Source organism: Phialemonium atrogriseum, assembly GCF_030411735.1.
Source record: "Phialemonium atrogriseum strain 8032-3 unplaced genomic scaffold QBC33scaffold_26, whole genome shotgun sequence".
NCBI lineage: Eukaryota > Fungi > Ascomycota > Sordariomycetes > Cephalothecales > Cephalothecaceae > Phialemonium > Phialemonium atrogriseum.
In genome coordinates this window covers 249,958-269,474 of record NW_026848163.1, presented here as the reverse complement: position 1 = coordinate 269,474, position 19,517 = coordinate 249,958, and the positions used below count along the sequence as shown (strand labels likewise).

The following is a 19,517-nucleotide window of genomic DNA, read 5'->3' as shown; positions in this document are numbered from 1 at the left end:
TCCCTCTCCAGCTCAAGTCATACCATCCGTGTTAGAGTGTACACCAGCATCCCGCACCAGAACCGCAGTCTCCTGGAACTAAACAAAAGAAACCCAGCCAGCCAGCCACCAACCCCCAGCCCATCATCCAACCCTCCAAACAAACAAATTCTCGACTCACCCATGAAGATGGTAGCCAGAAATCCGCGGCGGTCAAGATTCGGCAGCCAGGAGGACGGGGCCATCTCGAGTTGTTGTGCAAATATCTCGGCATTTGACTCCCCTAATGCTGTGATAGATCCCCCGCAGGCTCTGCTCTGCGTTGATGACCGTTTCGAATATAAACACCCGAATGCTCTGAACTGCCCCTACATCGAACGGGGCACACCAAAACCTTGCCACACACATCGACCATCATCTCCACGATCCCGCCCCAACTCTGCTCCCGCACCTTTGCACGGCAGAGCCTACGCAACCGGCGACCACGGCATGGGGATGAGGATCCTGCTCTTCATCTCCTGGATCAGCGGCACCGTCTTGTGCACCGTCTCGCTCCACCCCTTGATGCTCCAGCTCTGCTCCCTGCGGACCTTGCGCTCCTCGAGGTTGGCGAATTGCCACAGATGATGCACCGTGTTGAGGTCTCCGATCTGCACGAACCACGCCCCGACACCCTCCATCACCTCACGCCGCGCCTTGAGCCCGCGCCGCCAGTGCGTCTCCCACTCCAGCAGGTTGCCCGGATGCAGCGTGTACGACCGGAGCTCGAAGAGCCCGCCCAGCTGCCGCGGCGGCGTCGTCGGCCAGAAGCTGAACTCCTGCATGAGGGACGTGCTCTTGCCCTTGATGAGCGACCTGAGCTTCTTGTCGTAGGCGGCGTACTCGGGGTGCTGGGAGACGGAATGAAGAGAGGCGTGGAAGCCTTGATAGCGTTGGTATTCCCAGATGTGGACTGGGCAGATGTCGTCAGCAAGGAGGAACCATTTGTCATTGTAGGGGATGGCAGGGACACTCACCGAATGTGTCGCAGTCGCCCACCTCGGTGCGCCAGCTTCCAACCAGATGAACCTTATTCTCCGGGTTGCTCGCTATGCGGGGGTACCACTTCCCCACCAAGTCCACGTACTCGTCCACGGAGTCCGACTTGACATCGTGGAACACGATCGAGTGCACATACTTGCCGCGGGCCAAGACCTGACTGAAGCTCGCCTCGATCTGGGCATCCAGCTCGCGGCCCTCCTTGGTCCCGTAGATCAGGTTGGTCAATGGGCCCTGCTTCCGTTGGGGCTCGGTCTCGGCGGCCTTCGCCGCATTTCCTGTACCACGGGCGGTGCTTAGTGAGCCCAGGCCTTGGGCGACTCCTGGTTCAGGAGACGAGCCAGGCGGAGCGGCGGAGGTGGAGGAAGGGGTGGATTTCAACGCACTGGCTTCCCGCTGTTTCTGCGCCTCTACTAACTGCTCACGGAATGTCTTCTGCCGGCTGTTGAACGAGTCCTGGTTATCGGGCACGATATCGGCAAGCGAAGGCGGCCGTGTTTGCCGTAGGGCGGTAGTGCTGATTGCCCGGATGGAGGAGAGCGGGGTGGCCACCGCCGTTGCAGCTCCGACGACTCGTCGGCTCAGCATTGCGGGCGACCGTGGGGGCGGAAGGGTGAGGTTGTTGACGGGGATGAGACGTTGGGGTAATTATTATTGTCCGACTTGTTGACCGAGTCCGGACAAGGTCGAGCTCAGATGGTGTGAAGTCGATGTATGTGACAGTAATGGTGGTTGGCTGGTAACACAGAGGTGGTGGCTTCGAGGTACCGAGTCGGATGGCAGGGTCGCGCGGCAGAAGACAATGCGTATTTGTTCCGTTGGCAGCAGTAGAAGAGCAGTTATCGCAGGAAGCGACGCAGTACGCAGTACACGGAGGGGATGAAGGAGGGCAGCTCTGATGGCTAATTGGGCGGATCTGGGTTCAGAACGATGCAGGAGGTTCACCCCGCACTCAGGCAAATGAATAAGGGCGGGAGAGCTTGGTGAGCAGGATTGCTCTGATGGTGGTTGGCTGTCCCAGAAAGCAGCTCTGCCTACTTGGATGCTTGGACCATCAGGGGAATGCGGGGATGATGTCACATGGCGGGCACGTGGACTGGAAGATGGGGATGGACGGATAAATAATCCGGCTTTTCCGATGCAGTCCTTAATTAGGTGCCTACCATGGATGTGGTGCCTGAGATTCCAGGCATCAATTTTCTCGGTTGCGGCTCATTCTCACCGAAGCCTCCAAACCCTTCCGAAAAAGGCTCGTGGTAGATAGACCTTGGACTTTCCTTAGAACCACATCAATCCCCCCCAACCCACCCAACCCCGTCACCGTCAATCGCTCGCGACACCGCTCAAGATGTCTTGGCTCGGACTTACACCGTTGAAGAAGTTCCCGGCGCCCGTGTGTAAGTTAATTGCCTCCCGGACTCTCCCGCATGCTCGCGATGCACCCCACTGACTACTCTTATTCTGCAGTGCGACCAATGGCCCCCTTCTTCATTGCCGGTATGTCTAACTTGCGAGAATTATCGACTCGGTCTTGAGATGGTCGCCAAATTGCGAACTCTGGAAGGAGATAAAGCTCTGACAATTGCGTCACAGGGCTCGTTATCGCCTATGGCGTCAACGCGGCACAGAACACCATGATGAAGTGTAAGAATATCCCGGGAGTCATGGGGGGTCTGACTTCTTGCTGACTTTATATCTCTAGCCGATGAGTGGAAGAACGACCCGCGGAACGTCTACGCGAAATCGAGCCAGCATTAAAGGATCGTGCATGGCGGGTGGAAGCGAATATAGATCGACCAGCGCGACAACGAACATACCCCGACGCATGGGATATCAAACTTCGGGCGGAATTGTATCATAGAGCACCAATCGAGATGAATTGAGCTGTGTCAGGATATCGTTTCCGGGCTGTGCGAGAGATATTGTTTGAAAGCGCCCATTGCCGAGGGCAAGCTCAAACGAAGGCATAGTTGAACGACCCGAGGACGAGCCTATCTCCTACAACGCGCACTCGCAATTCCTGGCCCTACGTACGTATCACGAGCTTTGCGTCCGTCATATGCTCCAGTGCCAGGCTATTGCGTAGCCGGCTGGAGGCGTCACCAACCCGCTTCAACGAGACTACGAGGAAGAACCCACGCCAATTTAGGGCCGTAAGAAGGATATATGACAGTGGGCTCGCCTATTTTGAATTGTTGTCGCCTTTCAAGTTGTCATCTAAGAGCAAGGGATGGTCATCCTAGGCCCTTGTGACAACATCTCCGACCCTGATGTTGCAGTGGTAAGGGTAGATCGTAGATCATCTAGCAGCTGCTATATTCTTGATGTAGGACTTCTCATCTACCTCAGGAGAAGCATCTAACAAACAGAAACTAGACCACATGTTGAAGAAAATGTCAAGGAGTCGAATGAGTATGGTTATCGACCTTTTGCGGTTTTTCTCACAAACTATCTAAGCCATCACAAGTGAACAACATATTTAATTCATGTATATGCAGTTCTATCTTTTTATCCCAGTCATTAGTGGTTGAAAGGGGGCTGCGTGGAGTCCCTTCCCGGCTGGTTGTTGAGCGGAGTTGATATTTTCGGCATCAGTTGGTAAGCTTAGAATTGCTTCCGGTTCTTGAACCTCGCAACCTGATAACTCCGACGTCAGCTGTAGATGGTCCGACGGTCTTTTCCGGCTCTGCTCAAGCAATTACGACTTCAACAGCAACGGGCGGTGTTCTGTACGAGGATCTACTCGACCATGACAGACAGCGGGCAACAGAGCTCAAGTGAGTCAAGTGCCGCGGATAAGAAGAGAGCGACGAACAATGGCAGTAGCAAGAAGGAACTCAGGATTTTGATGCTTCATGGTCAGCAACTACCCCTTCCAGTCATCTCAACACCTGCATTTCGACATATCATCAGACCACGCCTACCCAAATAATTGCCCTCGTTCCCGCATGAAAGGGTTTCCCAACGAGACACATAACCCCCCTCCCCCCTTTCACCCTCCTCAACCCCCAACTAACTCCCCTTCCAGGATACACCCAATCCGGCCCCCTCTTCCGCGCCAAGACCCGCGCCCTCGAGAAGCTCCTCCAAAAGGCCCTCTCCCCGCTCGGCCTGGTCCCCACGCTGATCTACCCGACGGCGCCGAACCGGCTCTCCGCCCGCGACGTGCCGGGCTACGTACCACCACCGCCGGCGGACGAGGGCGGCTCGGCCGAGGCCGAGGCTGAGGCCGACGACTCCGACTCCTGGGCTTGGTACCGCAAGGACGAGGCCACGGGCGCGTACCGCCTCCTCGACGCGGGCATGCGGCGCCTGGCCGAGACGATGCGCGACGTCGTCGGCCGGGCACAACCGCCGCCGGAGCCCTCCTCCTCCTCATCCCCCCCGGGAGTCGGCTGGGGCGGCATCGACGGCGTCGTGGGCTTCAGCCAGGGCGGCAGCATGGCGGCGATGCTAGCGGCGGCGATGGAGACGCTCCCCCCCCCCGCCGCCGCGGCAGGTTCCGGTCCAGGTCCGGGTTCGGATCCGGCCCCGCCGCCGCGGGAGGCGCCACTGGGCGCGGACTGGGACTGGGTTGGCGCGGTGCGCGAGGCGAACGGCGGGGTGCCGCTGAGGTTCGCCGTCGTGTACAGCGGCTTCTACGCGCCTCCGGCGGAGCTGGCGTGGCTCTACGAGCCCCCGATCTCGACGCCGACGCTGCACTTCATCGGGAGCCTCGACACCGTGGTGGACGAGTCGCGGAGCCAGGGTTTGGTGGCGAGGTGCGAGGACCCCGTCGTCGCGGTGCATCCCGGCGGGCACTACGTCCCCATATCGAAGCAGTGGGTCATGCCACTGGTTGGCTTTATCCAGAAGTGTGTTTCCTGAGGGGGTTGGACTTTGCCTTGGATGCACTTGCCTACGGGTAAAGGCGAGCAAGATTTGCTATTAGTAACCCGACTTGGGGGTGCCTTGTACTGCATGGCGGAGAATTTAGAGGACAGGAGAGTGGTAGAGCGATGGGTGGATGAGATACCAATGCGATGTATCGATTTTACACTGCTCCATCTTCCGAGAGCATTGTCTAGCGCATACAATTACAATCCGTTAACGAGCCCACCTTCGGGCGATCTCCAGTTAAGGCCCTGGGCGTTCTAACGCGCCTTGACCTCCTTGGCCTCCTTGCCCTTCTTCGACTTGCCTGGCTGGATCCGAGCCATCATCTCCTCCTTTGTAATGAGGTGGTCAATCCTCTCAAGAAGGCCGAGTAGGCTCTTCATGTTGGAGCTCCATTCATTCAGGACATCATCCACATCTCTAGGCCTGGCAAAGTTGACCATGCGCGCTGGCCGGTCGATCCTTGCATATACCGTCTTGGAAGTCACCAGGTCGCTGATGTACTTCTCGGTCTCGTCCTCGGTAAGATCGAGGAGCTGGGTAAGGCGACCCATCTGGATGCGAGTATAGTACTTGGCCACGACACGCACGTTGTGCTCAATGACCCGCTTGCGCAGGTCTTGCCAGCGCTGGAAAGCCTTCTCATCTCCTGACTGGCCCTTATCCGCGTCGAATATCTCGGTGCCGCATAGATGAGGGCCAAACATCTTGGAGACCTCGGGCCATCGCATGAGCTCATGGACGGTGAAGAGCTTGAGCAGCTCAGCGTCCAAGGGGATCTGGGTATTCCGGGTGTCGCGATGGATTCTGTGGAGGAGGTCATGCTGTTCGTTGTCGTGGGGTGCAAGGATGACAAAGTAGATGACGCGCTGGAGAACCTGTACTCGTTGTCAGCTGGAGATGGAAAACACGTTGCAACATGTAGGCAACATACAGCTCGAAGCTTCTCCGGGTCCTCCTCGACGGCTTCAGTGTCCAAGACCTGTCTGTAGTGCTTGCACACATCGAGGTATTTGTCATCATGCTTCGCCAGGATGATTTGCTGCTCGTAATACCGGAGCTTCAGGTCGGTAACGTCGTCCTCCTTCTCTTCCTGCACTTCCTCGCCTCTCTCCCTCTTCTTCTCGCGTTCTTTTTGTTCCTTCTCTAGCTGTTCGGCGGTCTTCTTGGGTTTCCTCGACAAGTATCTGGTGCTTATCTTCCGGCTTAAAATGCCGGCTTGTGTCCAGTCCCCATTCTCAATGCAGAGCGCCACCTGGGCCAGAATGAACTCAACCTTCTCTCGTCGCTCCATAGACCCGAAGGTCTCAACTTGTAGCTCGCAGAGGATGTCAGCAGCCGCCTTGAGGTCGCCTTGCTGCTTCTTGATATCCGAGAGGACCTTGGTAACGCGGGCACGTTCGACTTCGACGAATATCTTGCCCTCGGTGACAGTTCGGAGGGTTTCAATGATGGACAGCTTAGTCTCTAGGTTGGGAGTGTCGTCGAGGAATCCCATGACAGTCTGTACCATCCGGGTGATAGCTTGCTTGAGCTGGCCATGTTTTTTGGATAGCACCAAGGTTTGGTCGTTGAGCAAGCTCCAGTTACCGGCATTCTTGCAAATCGTGATGATGGCGATCAATATCCGTGACGTGGAGGCGAGATCTGAGGCCTGAAAAGGTGTGAGCTGCCAGTCTTAGCAGAATCGCGGCGGAGACCCATACCTGACGCGTCTGTTTCTCGAGGCCAGAAAGCTTCTCAATAGCGGCTTGAATATCAGACTGCCCAAAAATGAAATGGTCAGTTAACTTCCATTGTCATAGCGCTTTAAAATAATAACCTTCGCAAGCTCTTCGGCCTCTGGGATCTGCTTGTCAGCGTCCTTAGTGTAGTCCTTCTCAGGCTTAAACGCTGCTTCGGCCATGTTGACGTTGGCAGTGAGGGAATCGGAACAAAATCTCCCAATCAATAATTAGCAGAGGTTATTCTCTCTCCGTATTTGTCGTATTTGTGGTTTCGTGGATGGTGGTTGACTGGAAGGAGGGAGGGCAGAGACGGAGCTGGATTCTGGATACGCAACTTGCTCCTGCCTTGCGAGGCTGGACTGAGAGGTAGCTCAGATTTGGCACACGGACCACATCTACAAGCTCCTGTCTCTTTGATATCACGTGCTCATTAACGTGACCTCCCCAATGGCCACCACTCACCACCCTGGCACCATCCTTGACAATTTTGGTACAGTAATGAAAACAAAGGTCTTGCAAAACTTACAGGCCTTGTATATTTACCTTTGCCTGTTTAAAGAACTTCAAATCCTCTGCTGCCAAGTCACCAGATTTCCCTCACAGTAATACGCTCCAGTTACCTACCTAGTCTAACCACTATCATGCCGTCTTGACGCTGTCTTCTCTCGCAGTACTGCTGACGCCGAACTAGTAGTTGAGCCACTAAAACATGCCGCTCCAACTTCATCGTTGCTGGATGCCAACAGATCAGCAAAGGTGACGCACAGCAAGACCCTGGTTTTGGACTGACGACAGGATAGATTGGCTTCTTGAGTAGTTGCCACATTTACAGTCAGCTTGAACTGACACTGAACTGCCACAGTGATGAATTGGCAGTGTCTAGTCCCACCTAGAACGTGGGGTACCCTTTCTGAGCTTCCAAATGCCAGATGCCTCCAGGACAGCCATTTTAGCTGAGACACACCTCGAAGTAACCCAGGAGCTTGTCTCAGAGCTGCTTAAGCTGCAGCCAAGTCCATATACCTAGCTAGATATGCTCCATGAAATTGTGGGGTGATAGAGAGGCTGTGTGCGGGTGGCTGCTCAGACCTCTTCGGATTCTGGCAGAAGTATACCCACTGCGGCCATGGAAGTCAAAGGAGACAAAAGATGGACATTAAAGAGAAGTACTGCATACAATAAATAGTTGCCAAAGTCAAAGAAACGACAAACAGTGCAAAGTGATGGACGACTTCTACCCATCGGATTGGTAAACAGTATAGTGACAATGACATACCACGAATAGTCGAGGTGGTTCCATCCAAGACCGATGTTCCTGGCTTTCTGTGTAGAATAGAGCTCATAGACCAAATACGTTTGACCACAATATTCGCGGAGCTGCCTAGAGAGAGCTAGAGTCAGTATCGGCCAAGAACTGAAGGCGACCTTGATCAGAGCCCTCCTTCTGTCAACCAGCTGCATGGAGGGCGAACAACAGACTCCTGCAAACCGTTGAAGAAAACTGGCTTCGATCCCTTTACTACCAGTCTCCAGAACCTGTATGCCCACTTCAAATTCCACTACCTTCTACCCCATTACGCAGGCATCCATAATCCGGAAAGGTATTTATCTGCAGCCCAGAGGCTCATCACAAGCTCAGAGGCCCATCACAGGAAGAGCAGTTCCATCTTTTATGACGCCAGCCCGCCTCTTCTTGGCTCAACTCACCTGGCCTTGACCATCCGACCGGCACGACAAAAAGAAAAAAAGAAGAAGAAGAAAAAAAGATGACAGCACGCAAACATACGACCGTAAGCGTAAGCGTCGCGGAGAAAAATGGCGTCAAGACCGAAACGGCGATCCTGACCATCCATTCCGATGGAGACACCACAGCAGATGACTCGAGCGACTCGAGCGGTAGCGGATCCGGCCTGCCGCGCCTCACCCCTGACGGGGGGCTAAGCGAGTATGGATCGAACGCCGCCACTGATAAGGGGGCAAACGAGGAGCAGTCGAATGACGCCGCCAAACCCAGGGGCCCCTGTGTCTCTCCCGAGACAACTCCTCCAGGAGACACCGACCGACAAGCCCACCACCGGGAGCAGGTGACCACCACCGGCTTTGGAGACGGCCCCACGGCCCATCACCTCACCATCGAAAACCTGCACTCCGAGCTAGCCCGCCAGTCCGCGATCCGCGCGCGCGGCCACGAGCTAGCGGCCAAGGGCCAGCGGGCCACCTTCTCGGCCTCGGCACGTCTCGACGCGGCGCAGGAGATGGTGGAGGAGGGCCGGCGGCAGACAGAGCGGGCGCGGCGGGCCCTCCGCCGCGGCCGCCAGGTGGAGCGCCGCGGCCTCAGCTATGTGCGCATCGCGGAGCGGGAGGAGCGGCGCTTGTGGCGCGAGCTGTCGTCGGAGACGACCGCGGCGGGCCGGTGGGGGGCCGGTGGGGAGGCAGCGGTCGGGCACGATTATGCCGCTCCGTGGGCGGCTGAGGTGGCGACGATACCGGGCGAGGTGATGGAGGTGTGGCGAGAAAGGTTGCGACGGAATAAGGCGTAACGGGATGTTGGCTGCCCGCTGGCGAACTGCTCCCGGGGCTAGCAGCTCGGCAAAAAGAACCCGCAAGGTTACATACCTGGTTCTGGCATGTAACATGAGGAACCAAAAAAAAACCTCTCGGGTATTCGGACGAGCGAACGGTAGTGGGCCAGCATAGGGCGTTGCTTGTTGGAGAATTGGCGTCGCTTAACCTGTCTTCCCGGAGCAATAATGGATGGTTTTTCCAGATCCACGTAAGCCCCTGCTTGATTGAGCTACACTTTGTCGTCCTCGTGCCAAACTGCCAATTGATATTGCCCAATGGGGTCCGCAGGTAGGGGAGCGCGATGAGGCGCGCGACATAACTCCTCTGCCGATCACAGATGGTCTATCAGCCAGTTGCGAGCACTGGATGGACCTCTGGGATAACCTGTATGGCGAATCCCAGCAAGCGTGGCAACGTGTCGGGCATCCTTGGAATAGGGATGTATGTATTCCGTATGACAATTGCAGTATAAAAAGGGTCTAGATCGACGGTCACCTGGCACATCACACATCCCAAAAAGGAAATGTATAGATATACATTGGAAGTGAAATCAAGCAACCAGCGGCGATGTTGGGTTCTCGAAACTGGAAATCTGGATGAGGTGAAGTGGAGGTTGTGTCGATCAAAAGGAGGCTCAATCAAGTCATCACTACGTTGTGCATACATTCCATACATCTTCTGCAACCTGGGCAAGGAAGGAGGGATATGTGGCAGTGGGACCAATCAGAGTGGCACCAGAAGCACCCAGTAGCCACGATGTGGCAAAAGCTCCTGCTGTGGCTGAGGTTGAAGGGCAGTAACCAATCGGGAATGTTGCTTTGCTGAATTGCGTCAGGAGTCCAGAACGGTCTGGAATCAATTTTTCGCCTTGTCCCGCTTCCCTGGGTTGTACTATGAACGATGGGGAAACGCGAACTAGGAGCTTTCTTTCCTTGCGCGCATTATACAGTACAATCCAATAGGTAGAAGTGGGAGGAAGAATTAAATGAAGCCCTAAGGCCCAAAGTGCTCTAGAGAGAGACTGGGCGGGAGCAGTTTGGCGAGGCGGGTTATCCATTGAATTGGAGCGGGGGCATACCCATCCATGGGTGCTCCGTATCGCGTGGGTAGAGGGGTACCAACCTACCTACTATGTATTTAGCAGGGTCTAGGGTGGCCCAACTTTCCTCGCAAGTGCTTCAAGGGTTGCCCACTCCCGTCAGAACCTGGACTTTTGATCCACCATTGAAGTTCGTACGGGATGTGTATCGGTGATCCGTCGCAATTGGTTCTTCAGTCTTTTGGAAATAAATGTTTGGCCGCCAAGCAACGGCCAGGTAGAATATTGCCCTCGCAACTGATCGTTGCCGCTGCACCCGTTCGCCGAGAAAATTACTTATACTGGTGGAGTACTGCAGTGATGTATCGATGTTAGTGTACTGTACAACCACCTATACCGCGTACTAGGGAAAGAAGGCAGGGGACCTTCCCGACCTGGGTAACCCCCGTCGTCCCAGCTCCCTAGGTAGGTAGCTAGCTCGCCTCCCGGAGCGCCCCGCCGAGGCAACTAAATGGCGTCCGCCGCTCGCATGATACACAGTACACTGCCGCGGAACGCACACGACCACGGGCTTCTTCCCTTGGGTCCTGGTATTTTCCAACCACACAGGCTGTGTGGCCGGAGCAAAACAGAAGAAGCAAGGGTTGGAGTCGGGCAGATACCCAATTATTTCCCAATGTCCAACTACCTGCCATATCCTGCCATATCCCATCATGCTAATCCTGTGGCGCACATGGTCGGCCGGCGCCCAGCATGCAAGCTGTGCAAGCAAGAGAAGGCGGGTGCAACCGAGAGTCAAAAAACGGCGCAGCCATTCGTTCTTCATTCCCCGTGTTAAAAGCCCCATGTACTTACTGCACGTAAACATGCCTTATTACTGATTGCTGTGAGTGTGGCGCAAGGCTGGGCTACGTTGTTAGCAATAGTTGTCCCGGCTGCCAACACAGGAGGGTATTGCGACTGACTGACTGACTGACTGACTGCTTGACTGCCGTACTGACTGGCCGACTCGTGCCACAAAATTGTCTAGACCCCTTACCAATGCCCACATGACATGAGTTTGAAAGACACACTTACCTAGACATGACCGTTGGAGACCGTTTTTGGGATTCTGGTGGTTAAGCCACATCGGCTCCAAGGCCAAGCTAGGCTTGATCAAGACCTAAAAGGTACTACGTAGTAGGCTTGTGTGGCCTCGAATCGCTCAAGCCTCGTGGCAAAGGAGCAGTGGGGTGGGCTAGGGTTTTTGATGCCATGTCGTTGTCGATAAAATCGACAAGTCGACAAACCAACATGGACGAAGGGTGAATAGGCAGTGACTAATTTGGTTAGAGGATGAGAAAAGATTAGCCCTTGGTTCCGTGAGCTCTCCAGTACATCAAGTAAGCGCCGCCTGCCGCCCCAGCCTATCACACGCGCTAAGGAGCTTTTCCTCCGGCCAGATGCCCGTAAGGTACTCCATTTTGGGTATGCCTGGGGGGGAGCGCAAGTCTAGGTAAGGTGGCAGAGGGACGAATTTATACCGCACATCCATTCCGTTTCTTCCATTCCAATCAAAATGCTAACTGCTGCCTTGTTGTTCCTTGCCAGGCTGGCATGCACCCCCCCCGTCCAGCAATAGTACCGGATCCCTTCCTCTTTCAGTGCCCGTCTTTCTCTTTCGTGTGTGCCACCATGCTCCAGCGTCCGGTTTGTCATCAGAGAGCTCCGCCAGGCCCCTGCTGATCCGAGGGAGACGAGACGGACCAGGACTGGCTCAAAGTGGCGAAGGAGGGGAGCGCCATACAAGCTTTGCTATCAGACAAGTTAAGCAGCCAGGGAACATCTGCTTCCCCAAGACCCAAAGCGCACCACATCCAGGGCGGGCCGGTGCAGCCACATCTCTCCCTATACCAAGCCACACTGGGACCGCTGACAAGAGACGCCCAAATGCAAATGCCCATGCCGCCAAAACATCACCGCATAGAACCCCAACCCCGACGAGCCTCATCTCCTTCGAGCCCTGTGTCGGACACACGAGGACCGCGGTTTTAATGTGCACTGAGCACACCGCTGACTGCCCTGTCTGCGGGAAACAGTACCTTGTTTTTGTCGAGTTCTGCTCTGAATATCACCCCCCACTACTAGCCTGCCCAGGCGGGAGAGTGTGCGACACGATCGACATGAACGAGGGCTCCTGTCCGAGTCCCGTGTGCCCAAACAGTCGTACAGGAGGCTGTGCCGTTATCTGATGCTTGTGCTCGGCGGTGGCCAGTTTGAACCGGCACCTGGCCCGGAGCCCGTGGCCTCCCCAGTGGCCTCAGAGCTTCTGTCCGCCAGCTCCTACCTCGACGACCTGATCGATCCCCTCATACTCTGGAAGCTCAAAGTCGTACTTTTTCGCAATCGTTGGACTGACGAATCTGATTGTTTGGACAAGGTTAGTCAGTGGCTTGGATTTGGGCGAGAACTTGCACATGGCGGTTTTCGGACCTTCCGCCGATAAAGTGTCGCCCCTTGAAGTGCTTAACCAGGGGTTTCGGGGCCGTCAGGCTGACCAGGACATCAGGGTTGAAGGCGCTCCCAACGCCGGACTTTGGCGGCCCCTCTTCGATATTCCAGGATGAAGGAGCGTCAACAGCCGTCACAGGGAGTTTCGTCTCCCCGAGAGCCTGGATCACGGCAGGAAACGGCTCCCGAACCTCACCGGAGAAGCTGAACCCTGTGGGATGATCAGTCTGGATTCCCTGGACGGACGGCAATCGAGAGAACGAACCGAAAATGGCGTCCACGATGTGATCGGCGGACTTCAGGGCAGACGGAAAGTCGTCGGCAAAAGGGATTTCGAGGTCTTCGAGTTGCTTCACCAGTCGCTGCGAACACGATGAGTGACTTGGCGGAAGAAGAAAATAAAAGAAGGAAGAAAAAGCCAGCCGGACTGGAGAGCAATGATAGCACCATAATATACACGATAAGCTGGTCTGGAGCTCCAAGAAGAATTGTCTCTCAGGTGTCGTATAGAGCGAAGACAGCGAGGAGAAAAGGAGACAGAATGAGAAACAATAACCAGCCCCTTTTCCGAATCATGACATTCGAAAAAGTTGGCAGATAAGCCAACTGGTATGGACGATCTCCCTGTTACGAAGCTCGAGACGAGGCCGTCTCATGTGAGCTCATAGAGTGGAAAGGACAAATAGAGAACATATCTCACCTCGTACAAATCATTCTTACTCCGCTTCGGGTAATATATGGTGGGCTGGTAGCCATAGTGGCGTAAATGACGGGCAGCGACGAGGCCATCACCACCTGACTCGGTGAGCAAACTTGTGCCAACCTCCCCCGTTCCCACGATGATTACTGACCATTGTTGCCGGGACCACAAGCAACTAGAATTCTACGACCTCTGCTTGGCGGATGAACACGATAGACTGCAGATCAGATTGAGTCAGTGCGAGAAATAGATGCCAAGACTCGGCATTCCACGTTGGAGCCACAAGAAGACGTTGAGGCCGTAAAAACAAGACTACAGAGAATAGTAAACAGAAGGTACGGAGGCAACGGACCCGCCTGCGAGACAGAGAGGCCAGCGAGTTCCATCAGTTGATCAATGGAGAACGCGCCGGTACTCATGAGCTCCTTATCCAAGGCAGCTGCGGCTTTCGCGGAGAGCGTCTGTGAAGTGAATGTCGATCAGCCAATGGTCTTGAAACCATGGAGGCCACCTGAACTCCTGAGGTTGGAGTGTTGTGTCCCGAGACAAACATAAGTCACCGTCACCTCACCTTGAGAGCCATGGCGAAAATTGAATGAGTTTAATAAAATAATAACGCAAGTGGGATGGCAAGATGCTGGAGTGAGAATTAGCAGGTCGGCTGCTGACGAAGACCTCGTCTGTTCATTTCGACTTGCAGGGTGAAAGTCGACTGACATCATTGGGGATTCTTAACAAAGCACGGACCCCAAGTATGGACGACGGGATGGAACCCGACTCGGCCTCCCAACGGGGGTGACTAATCCGGCGCGGAAAAGCCCAAGAGCCGACTCCAAATTTCCGTGCCTGTGTTCGATCCCTACAAGCTTCAAGCAGCTGCAAGTTCAACAAGATCCACCGCTTCAACCAATGTCCAAGACACAATGGTAGTCCGCATCCGACTGGCGCGCTTCGGCCGCACCAATGCGCCGTTCTACAACATCGTCGTTTCACATGCAAGGTACGGCCCCAACATCGTGAGCTGCCCGGAGACGGCAGGGCGCAGACATCGCTGACATTTGCTTCTCTCGCCAGGACCGCGAGGAACAGCAGACCGCTCGAGGTGATCGGCACCTACGACCCGATCCCGAAGAAGGACACGTACGACGAGTCCGGGAGGCTGCACAAGGACGTCAAGCTGGACGTGCTGAGGGCCAAGTACTGGATAGGCGTGGGGGCACAGCCGTCCGATACGGTCTGGAGGCTATTGTCCATGGTACGCACCGGGTCCTTCCCCTCCCTAAGCACGCGCTCGAAGCTCTGCTCTGCGCTTTTTTGAAGGAGGAATAGGAAGCTAACACAGGCGCCACAAAGGTTGGCATTTTGGAGCCGAAGCAACGCCCTGACCAGCAACGCCAACCACCCCCGACTCTTTCTCCCCCGGCCGAAGCGAGCGAGGGCGGGGCGTCGACATGACGCCTCTCCCATGTGGTTGGATTCTGTTTGTTTGGCAATCCGTGTATAAAAAGCATATGGACGGCGTTATGTAAAAAAGGTGAATTTGCTTGCTTGTATCATAGGGAACTCAGAAAGGGGCAAGTCTCCAAAGATGCGATGTCACCGTTTCGAAGACCCAAGCGAAAGTGTTCTTCTTATGTAAGCCCCGTTGGTGAAAGTTCACCTCTTCTAGGTATGCCGTTTCGCCCCGTGGGCCTGGGCTTTGGCCGGTAAGCACCATAAAGGACGCCCCATGGAACATATCCGTGGACCGATGCTGGTTTATGGCTGGGAAGAATACAGTCGCCCAAGATGTACTGCTAGGATCAAGACGACGATATCCATTAGCAGACTGTTGCGTATGCTAGCGAAGGCAGCGAAGGCGGAACGGTCGGAATCTCTCTCGGCGAGAAGGGGGGAGAGGGGGGTATTTGCAACAATGCCACGAAGTTCCCGTTACTTGAATCAATATGGGTGTTGCAGAAGATAAGAAAGTCTGTTACTCTTGAGTTGGAAGTGAGTTTCTTGATATGAAAGACCATTTGCCGGACCAACTTTCTCAAGGCAGAGCTCTAAATCGCCAACATATATCCCGGTTACCTTCAGCTGTTTGTGATTCTTGTGCTTTGAAAATCTACTCGACTGGTAATCATTAGGTATGCCTCGGTGAATCCAACCCTAAATAACGCGCTGGTGATAATGCTATATGAAACAGGTGCTTGTTTGCACCTCCCATCCTCTACCCCTCTAGTCTCTATGCCCAACCTAGTCCTACTAGACCTCCACTAGACAACCCTTTAGTGTGACGACACTGAGACGAATGCGTTCATGGAAAGACAGACAACCATGATGCAAACGCCGTATATCGCCAAGGACAGGGCGAGTTTCCGCAATAGGAAAGTCTCGATGTGTTCAAGATCCCACCTCCACTTCCTCCGCCATCGTGAAAATAGCCGGCTGCCAGTGGCACTGATATTGCTGGCCAGGCTCGCCGTGCTGTCTAACATCCGGGAGCCACCTGCTTCTGGTCCGTCTTCAAGGCCAGGGTCGGACGAAGTCTCGAAGTCAGCATCGTCATCCTCCTTGGATAGACGTTGATGGTGTGGACTATCGGGGTCGCTGATCTTGTAGTAGAAAAGGCCGGGTAAGATGAAGCTGATGGCAGTCGAACCAGTGCTACCGACATAAGCAAGCACGCGGTCGAGACTAGAGACAGTGAGAGCTGTCACGTAGCTCAGCACCAAGATGACAGTGGTGATGACCGCGAAACGGAGGTCCGACATGGGAGCCGTTGTCGGTCCATGGTCATGACCGCCGGGTGCATTTGGCGTAGGAAGGAGTGACTGGCTCGCGGACGACGAAGGCCGACCTGGACTGCCAGTCTGGGTACGTGAATTCCCGTTGGGGCGCCAGCTCAGGACAGCATCGAGAGAAGCCCGGCACGGATGCACCTGAAGGGGAATACTGAAAGTGACCAGTACAACGATAGCCGCCTTTGCAATTGTTGAAGCAACCGACGGAGCATCTAGCAAGTATGTCTGTCAGATAGATGGGCTAGGCATTGTGCAGGCAGCGAGACTTACACATCGAGACAATGTTACCCACGACGCTGTTGCCGAATGTGAGATACCCGGTGATTGCCACCAGGATATAGATAGACGCCGCTGAGCCGATGCTCGCACTGATTACTCCAACAATGCTGTGTTGCGTGAGTTGCTAGTGCCAGGCAATTGAGACAGGTTGCGAAAACTCACCTCGCGGGGGAATAGTCCTTGATCTCATTGAGAATAGAAAACATCTGGCAGGGTTTTAGAAACCTCCGTGTCTCGTTCGAGGAAGAGAACTTACGTTTTGATGGCAGGTGTAGGCAAAAATAATGACTGAGAGATTGCCCAAGGCGGCGATTGGGCCCTCCCAAGTAATCACCCGGATGTCGCCCCTGTCTGGGTGGGAGGAAGCGGCGAAATGGTAGACGACTAAGATGATGAGATAACCAATGGACACCAATGCCACAATGCTGGTGTACTTGAGGGAATCGAGTCTCCTCAGGAAGCTCAGGGGTATGATGAGAAGCATGAAGGCTGTGATCCAGAAATTGCGATCCACCAAGAACGGCACATCGTCGGCGCCGCTGTCGAAACCCCTTACAACTCCCGGCATCAAGTCGCCAATGATAATGAGATAGGAAACGCCGACGCCGAAGCACTTGATGGCAATGGCGGCATCAAAAATGACGGCCGCATTCGGATAGGTTATCTGCGATAGGGCGAAGAAGGAGGAGGATCCTCGGTCGAGATATCGGGCGCATCGAGACTGGAGGTAAAGCCCGAATGCGGAGGTTAGACCACACCACAGGATCAAGATGACACCGAGGACGATTCCGAAGTGCGAAAGGGCAGCCGGCATCGCCAGAGTTCCGGCTCCAACAACTGTCACCGTACGTCAGCATACGGACCTTCCTAGCCCTTTTCCTGACCCCCCAAAAATAACCTACTTGTGTTTAAGAGATTGACATTGCTGCTCATCATCGAGGCCTGGCCTCCTGCATCCTTTGGGCTTCGCCCTCTTCGTGGTCTGGTCATCTCGCCGAGGCTGTCACTCCCTGCCGATGTTCCATCCGGAATGGCCGAGTACTGCGTCATATGCCGGAGGGAGGTCTCCTATACGAGCGAAGTGGTCGATGCTGAAGGCCAGCCAGGTCGGCGATTGGCAATGCGACGGGGCCAGGCAGGCACCGTGCGGCTCGGACAGGCAGTGCGAGTGTGAAACCGAACTTCGTCCTTCTTTCCTCCAGTAGCCGTACGTTAATGTCGGCAAGTCGATGTCGGGGCGGGTGCGCTGTCCGAAGGGATGCTGAAGATGAAGCCAGATGCTCGTGTGACGTTTGCCACCCAGGTGCGAAAGTAGAGGCCTGGCGGGAGCCACCAATCAACTGTCCGCTGTCCCTTTTGAGATTAATCCGTATCCGACGTCTTGGCACCCCCCGTTTTCTGATTCCTAGGTTCCACGCCACTGACGCGATATAGGTTCCTCGACCAGCCAATCATGACCCTGGCACCTAACTTTCGGGTGTGCTAACCCAATTAGGATTGGGCTACGTACAGAAGGGTCAGAATCTCAGGGTTGCCGATATTTTTTTCCTTTCGAGTTGATCTTGTTCTAAGTATTTTGTCGACAGTTTTGATCTTTTTGGCTATGGTATCCTGTTAAGAGTATTGAGCAAGTCTTCATGGTAGGTATACCGTCGGATTGGTGCTGTTGTATCTCTGTCTCCCCTTGTTGAGATTATGTCATACCAAACGAAGGCGCAGCAAGGGGCGAAGCTTGCAAATAATCTGTCAAAAGACGGTTGATTGGCAGTTACTACAGTAGTATCATCTGCCAATACCGGTGCTGTGTGCCATTCCTTCACAGCTCTGCTACTGTAGACCTATCCGACGCCCGTTGAAGAGGCTTTCGTTCCCAACTGGGAAGTTGTTCATAAGGTCCGCGAGTGCCTGAACCACCGCCGAATCGATGCCCTTGAGGCTCAGATTTGACTCTGGGAAAGGCGCAAATAACTTGTTGACCCTCACGAGGACCAAATCGTCATACGCGGGAACGTCTAGTCTGAAAAGATCTCTTGGCTGTGTATAAGAGAAATGGACTGAAACGCCGAGTTAAAGGTCACCGTTATGGGTTGACGCGACGAGAGTCCCTTTTTGACAGAGATCTCTCTAACATTGCAATTATGGTATTTCACCACGATAGCTGTAGGGTCCGCCCGGTCCTGGACTTCGCTGGTCAATGGCCGGAGATGGCCAATGCCTTGGAATTGTAATAGAAACAAACTTGCTCGGCTGGTCCCCTTTTTTTGCGGTAGGTACTCCGGGGTCGGCAAGGTGGTCTGTGCTCGGGACCTCGATAGCCACCTTCGACTCTCCTTGTCCTCGACATTGCATCAGAACCTTGCTCTTCATAACCACTATTCAGAGGAATAGACACAGCACAGCCAATTGTCTTTGTAAACCAGACCCCTAAAAGCAGGAAGACTAGGTCGCCGGGGAAGTCGGCGGCAAAAAGAACATAACAAAACAGACGAGCATCATCAAAGCTACACGCTCTTCCAAGTCCCCGCAGCAATGGACCAAACATTAGATAAAACCTCCCTCGACACTATCTCCCTCCTCGAAGAACGCCTTCTACGCATTGAGCATCTCCTCTACGGTCCATCAGCACCATCAGCTGCCCCTTCAGCCGACTCAGCAATCCACTCGCTAGAAGGCCTCGAACGCCGTTTCTCGCAGCTCCTATCCCGCGTCCGCGTTTACGCCGAGCTCCTAAAGATTTGTACGCCGCCTACCTAACCCACCTACATACCTAATACCAAAGCCCTCACGGCCCCCATCTCGCCCTCCCCTCGCCCTCACCAACCACAACCACAGCCCACCCAAAGAAGACCAAGCTAACCAAACGCCCTCCGCCAACACAGACAAAGCCCACCCCTCCCTCTTCCAGCCTACCTCCCCCTCCCAACCGCCCTCCCAGCTCCCCGCCGAGTCCCTCCGCTCGACCGTCCTCGCGCACGCGACCTCGTTCCCGGGCACGGCGTCGGCCCTCACGGCCGTGACGGCCGACACGCCGGTGC

The 19,517-nt window shown here is 54.8% G+C and overlaps 9 protein-coding genes across 9 annotated transcripts; 5 read left to right on the top strand and 4 right to left on the bottom strand.

The window, feature by feature from the left end:
• Positions 1 to 446: 446 nt before the first annotated feature.
• Positions 447 to 1,605, bottom strand: QBC33DRAFT_562179 (protein NipSnap 1; the record flags this gene model as incomplete). The annotated part of the gene is made up of 2 exons (XM_060430190.1): positions 447 to 931; positions 996 to 1,605. The coding sequence occupies 2 exons, from the start codon at positions 1,603 to 1,605 to the stop codon at positions 447 to 449; spliced, it is 1,095 nt and encodes a 364-aa protein (XP_060280335.1).
• A 760-nt stretch (positions 1,606 to 2,365) lies between these two features.
• Positions 2,366 to 2,775, top strand: QBC33DRAFT_562178 (ATPase, F0 complex, subunit J; the record flags this gene model as incomplete). Its single annotated transcript, XM_060430189.1, has 4 exons — positions 2,366 to 2,414; positions 2,485 to 2,514; positions 2,611 to 2,661; positions 2,720 to 2,775. 4 exons carry the CDS (start codon positions 2,366 to 2,368, stop codon positions 2,773 to 2,775), a joined length of 186 nt encoding a protein of 61 aa, XP_060280334.1.
• A 991-nt stretch (positions 2,776 to 3,766) lies between these two features.
• QBC33DRAFT_458067 (dihydrofolate reductase) lies at positions 3,767 to 4,884 on the top strand (the record flags this gene model as incomplete). Its single annotated transcript, XM_060424877.1, has 2 exons — positions 3,767 to 3,875; positions 4,046 to 4,884. The coding sequence occupies 2 exons, from the start codon at positions 3,767 to 3,769 to the stop codon at positions 4,882 to 4,884; spliced, it is 948 nt and encodes a 315-aa protein (XP_060280333.1).
• Positions 4,885 to 4,994: 110 nt separating this feature from the next.
• QBC33DRAFT_548127 (PCI domain-containing protein) lies at positions 4,995 to 7,026 on the bottom strand. The gene is made up of 4 exons (XM_060428804.1): positions 6,716 to 7,026; positions 6,600 to 6,656; positions 5,828 to 6,547; positions 4,995 to 5,771 (listed from the first exon to the last, which is right to left on the bottom strand). The coding sequence occupies exons 1-4, from the start codon at positions 6,797 to 6,799 to the stop codon at positions 5,151 to 5,153; spliced, it is 1,482 nt and encodes a 493-aa protein (XP_060280332.1). The 5' UTR covers positions 6,800 to 7,026; the 3' UTR covers positions 4,995 to 5,150.
• Positions 7,027 to 8,386: 1,360 nt separating this feature from the next.
• On the top strand, positions 8,387 to 9,160 carry QBC33DRAFT_562175 (uncharacterized protein; the record flags this gene model as incomplete). Its single annotated transcript, XM_060430188.1, has 1 exon — positions 8,387 to 9,160. One exon carries the CDS (start codon positions 8,387 to 8,389, stop codon positions 9,158 to 9,160), a length of 774 nt encoding a protein of 257 aa, XP_060280331.1.
• A 3,150-nt stretch (positions 9,161 to 12,310) lies between these two features.
• QBC33DRAFT_595976 (YjeF N-terminal domain-containing protein) lies at positions 12,311 to 13,997 on the bottom strand (the record flags this gene model as incomplete). The annotated part of the gene is made up of 7 exons (XM_060431855.1): positions 12,311 to 12,626; positions 12,697 to 12,925; positions 12,980 to 13,076; positions 13,415 to 13,509; positions 13,566 to 13,631; positions 13,767 to 13,875; positions 13,986 to 13,997. 7 exons carry the CDS (start codon positions 13,995 to 13,997, stop codon positions 12,524 to 12,526), a joined length of 711 nt encoding a protein of 236 aa, XP_060280330.1. The 3' UTR covers positions 12,311 to 12,523.
• A 340-nt stretch (positions 13,998 to 14,337) lies between these two features.
• Positions 14,338 to 14,869, top strand: QBC33DRAFT_562173 (ribosomal protein S16 domain-containing protein; the record flags this gene model as incomplete). The annotated part of the gene is made up of 3 exons (XM_060430187.1): positions 14,338 to 14,414; positions 14,489 to 14,669; positions 14,768 to 14,869. The coding sequence occupies 3 exons, from the start codon at positions 14,338 to 14,340 to the stop codon at positions 14,867 to 14,869; spliced, it is 360 nt and encodes a 119-aa protein (XP_060280329.1).
• Positions 14,870 to 15,366: 497 nt separating this feature from the next.
• QBC33DRAFT_548112 (transmembrane amino acid transporter protein-domain-containing protein) lies at positions 15,367 to 17,369 on the bottom strand. The gene is made up of 4 exons (XM_060428803.1): positions 16,739 to 17,369; positions 16,645 to 16,688; positions 16,474 to 16,589; positions 15,367 to 16,415 (listed from the first exon to the last, which is right to left on the bottom strand). The coding sequence occupies exons 1-4, from the start codon at positions 17,294 to 17,296 to the stop codon at positions 15,688 to 15,690; spliced, it is 1,446 nt and encodes a 481-aa protein (XP_060280328.1). The 5' UTR covers positions 17,297 to 17,369; the 3' UTR covers positions 15,367 to 15,687.
• A 1,385-nt stretch (positions 17,370 to 18,754) lies between these two features.
• QBC33DRAFT_548108 (uncharacterized protein) lies at positions 18,755 to 19,406 on the top strand. Its single transcript, XM_060428802.1, has one exon. It carries the CDS (start codon positions 19,012 to 19,014, stop codon positions 19,234 to 19,236), a length of 225 nt encoding a protein of 74 aa, XP_060280327.1. The 5' UTR covers positions 18,755 to 19,011; the 3' UTR covers positions 19,237 to 19,406.
• The last annotated feature ends 111 nt before the right edge of the window (positions 19,407 to 19,517 follow it).